The 3,449-nt window shown below is 31.9% G+C and overlaps 1 protein-coding gene across 2 annotated transcripts; it reads right to left on the bottom strand.

Annotated features, from left to right (window-relative positions):
- Window positions 1-236: 236 nt before the first annotated feature.
- LOC111921531 (protein yippee-like At5g53940) lies at window positions 237-1,706 on the bottom strand. 2 transcript variants are annotated; one of them, XM_052765176.1, is made up of 5 exons: window positions 1,475-1,706; window positions 1,308-1,351; window positions 741-849; window positions 584-639; window positions 237-489 (listed from the first exon to the last, which is right to left on the bottom strand). In XM_052765176.1, exons 1-5 carry the CDS (start codon window positions 1,580-1,582, stop codon window positions 411-413), a joined length of 396 nt encoding a protein of 131 aa, XP_052621136.1. In that variant the 5' UTR covers window positions 1,583-1,706; the 3' UTR covers window positions 237-410. The 2 variants fall into 2 exon arrangements, with proteins under 2 accessions (XP_052621136.1, XP_023772882.1); XM_023917114.3 differs by having other exon boundaries at window positions 1,487-1,706.
- Between the last annotated feature and the right edge of the window lie 1,743 nt (window positions 1,707-3,449).

Below are 3,449 nucleotides of genomic sequence, written 5' to 3'. Positions count from 1 at the left end.
TGATTGCTTCATTGGTGAATTAAGAGTTCTCTTTTAATAATATTTAGAGATTCTTGAAAGATGTTTAACAAGTTATTAAAAGTTTTATTTCCTCTGGGTCACATATTTTGCACAAAGTAGTTGTCAATTTCTACACCTTGTCCACATTTTAGAAAAGATAAAAAGTAAAAAATAAAATACAATTTTTGTCTCATAGAATATGATACAAATTTAAAAAAAAAAATACATTGCATCCCTAACAACTAACACACACATCTTATTTATCACATTAAGCCTCAACTCCTCCATACAAAAACATATTTCCATCAATATTACACCATTTATTCTCAATTATACATACCATATATCATAATATATTATACTATGTAGTCAAAACAACAAACATTATATAGTCAAAACAACAAACATTATTAGGCTTCTTCAGCATCACTTGAACTTGGACGAGTATCAATGTAAAATTCTGAATCAAGACCATCCATTATCCTTCCTCTATCCAACACATAAACATAAAGTCAAACAAAAAGTCAAGTTCAGTTGTTCATAATCACAAGAAAAGAGCTTAAAGTTACTATTATATATATACCTTTCAAGAACAAATTTCCCTTCTTTATACTTCTGAGATTGTTCATGTGCTGTCTCCTGTTTTCAAGATTTCAAGATTCATCACAAACTTTTAATATTTTACATTAAATTTACGAAAATGCACATAGAAAGTGTGTGATAAATGGGTAAAGACTTACATATTTCCAACCAACAATTTGTCCACAACATACACAAAATATATCTGTAACTGTATGAATTCCTGAAAGCATCATCCTTTCCTCAATAGGTCCAGCTGTCACGTTCACCCTAAATAACAAAACGCTTGCACTATAGTAACTCCAATGGTTACCTCGATAGGTCAAAGTTGTGGAAGGTGTTTTTTTAGCGGAGTGAGTATAGTAGAGGGACCAAAAATGTAAAAATATATCATCCTTGAAGGATATGTTAATAACATCTTCATTCATTTCCAATTGTTTGTGAGCCTGATTTGCCTACTCGCATCTCCACTGCAAATACGTGGGAAGATGGAGTTTAATCACTCTTTGTTTTAAGAAAGAATTTACAAGATTTAGTTAGTACCATAAATTTTCATTTCTTGATGAATTTTTCTCAGTATTTTTAGGCGATAGATAAGAACAGGGCACAATTGGCTCAAATTAACCTAAGATCGAATTATATGAAAGACATAGTTGAAATGTGTGTTTGAAGTGGAGAGTGTCAATTCAATTGGTACACAAAGTAAAGATGAAGTTTGAATAACTTACACGTTGCTGAAAAGGTATGCTTTTCCTCTGCGACAATGAAAACCCTAATTGTATCACAAAAGAACATGCAAATTAGCGTTGCAGATCATACAAAATGCTAAAATCCTTCATAACCTAAAATTGAAACTTGTAACAGTATAATTGAACGGAGTAGATGAAGATCATACGCAAATCATTACCCGGGAGATGACACTCTCGGCGAGGGCAAGATTTGTTTTGCAGAACTTGCATTTGTAAGTTCTTCCCTCCAACTCCACCAGAAATATCCGACCCATTTGTCACCTTGAAGCACTGAAATTCAAAACTGTTTCAGTTGTGACTGATTTATCTGAATCAAAACCCTAGAACTGATTTTGTTGTGGAAGAAAGAGTGACGAACTTAGATGTGACTAGTGAGCAGAGAAATAATCCACCGCCTATTTGTTAAAATAGTTGGGCCTAGTTGGACCATTTAAGGCCCAATCTGCTAAATTTGGGCCAACTTTCACTATTCATTTTTTTTTTTGAATTTTGAAAAATGATTTCATTGTAATTACTAATATAATAATTTAATTTTCAAATTGCAAGATAGCTTTTTTATTATATTGTGATTTATTTTTCTTTACTTTTTAAAATGATATAATTGTTTTTTTTTCTTTTTTAGATGGTTACTTAAGTAAGTTACTAACCGATAATAGGCTTGCACCAAGATAACATAGGGAGTGTAAAATTAAAACTGCCAAATTTGTATATTGTAAATAGTATAGGGACCCTTATTGTAAGTCCTATTATATACTATTTTAGAGAGATCAGGTCTACAGAGTTTTTTTTGGTTAATCGTTGAATTTAGAAACTATGAATTTTTGACTTATGTGTTTGAAAGTTTTGAATGCATATAAAAGTTTCTATGACACGATTTAAGTAAACAACTTCAAAAAAATGTATTTTCGTGAACCATGTGTAACTAAAATTTAAATTGTTAAAACCATTTTCATTTAATAAACAATTTTATTGTTTATTTTGTTAATGCATACATTCACCTACAAATATACATAATTCATGCCCAAACCTAAACTCAATTTTATGGTTAGTATAACATTGTTTGGCAAAAAACTATGTGACAAAAAAATCTCTAAGTTGGTCACTAAAAACAAAATAGAAAAAGACCACCAAATATTGTCGCAAGCTCCCCATCGTCTTCCCTGGTCAAAGTCACAACAAGCAACATAGGGCAACGGGGTGCCTTATTGTTGGGCTATGTATGGTGTTGGCCTTATCAAAGGGGAGTCTTTTGATGTTGGGTGTCTTATTGTTGGGATGAGTTGTCTGATTATTTTATATTTGTGTTTTTTTATTCAAGTATATTACTAAATTATAAAAATTCCAGCATCAAAATCAATTGCTAGAAAAAAATATACATTTATATGTTAAACATAGAAACATAAAATGGTTTCACAAATTCACAAACAATAATTACTAATTTTCAAATTTTAATAACAAAGAAAGATTTTATAAAATAACAATCCTAGCAGCTAATGGACAAGAATCAATCTTCAAAACCATGTATCAAAGCTAACATCAAATTAAAAGGAAAATTGATTTCATGTGTAGACTTCAACTATAGAATCAATTTCATGTGTATACTTTAAGAACATTTTCACAACAATGAATTTATAGATAAATCATGAAAAAGCAAATCTAGTGAGTCACGTTGGCTCAGTGGCGACAACTCACAGTTGAGCATCGATGACGCACCAACAAAGGATCAAGGGTAGAGACCGGTACTGTCGAGGGAGGAGATCATCATTTGTGAGGGCGACACTTTTAGAGATTGGCATCGGATGTCATAGCTTGGTGTCAGAAACTTATGGGTGTGCGAGGTTGACAATGGGGGTGGTGGTGTTGTGCGAGGTCAACAATAAGAGGAGGTGGTCGATGCATTAGTTGGTCGGAGGTAAGAAGAGACCAGAGAGATGATATAGTGAAGATGGGTGTATGTTGGATGGAGGTGTGCATATAAGAGCAACAGGAGGAATGACATCTTGTTTTTTTATTTAAATACACGTTCAAGTTTGAAAATTTAATAGGCTTTTATTCATATGCTACCAAACATCTTAAATCTGAAAAATCAAGAGTTTTCTCGTAAATTTTCAATTAAAAGAC

The sequence above is a fragment of the Lactuca sativa genome, chromosome 7 (genome assembly GCF_002870075.4).
Source record: "Lactuca sativa cultivar Salinas chromosome 7, Lsat_Salinas_v11, whole genome shotgun sequence".
NCBI classification, from domain to species: Eukaryota; Viridiplantae; Streptophyta; class Magnoliopsida; order Asterales; family Asteraceae; genus Lactuca; species Lactuca sativa.
This window is presented reverse-complemented; position numbering and strand designations above follow the sequence as displayed.

Bases quoted from the DNA above. Each gene is read 5' to 3' on its own strand.
- LOC111921531 (XM_052765176.1), bottom strand. From the start codon at position 1,582: ATGGGTCGGATATTTCTGGTGGAGTTGGAGGGAAGAACTTACAAATGC. The intron at 850-1,307 runs GTAAGTTATTCA...TTTGTTATTTAG, and splicing joins GCATACCTTTTCAGCAACGT to GGTGAACGTGACAGCTGGAC. The intron at 640-740 runs GTAAGTCTTTAC...TCTTGAAAACAG, and splicing joins AAATTGTTGGTTGGAAATAT to GAGACAGCACATGAACAATC.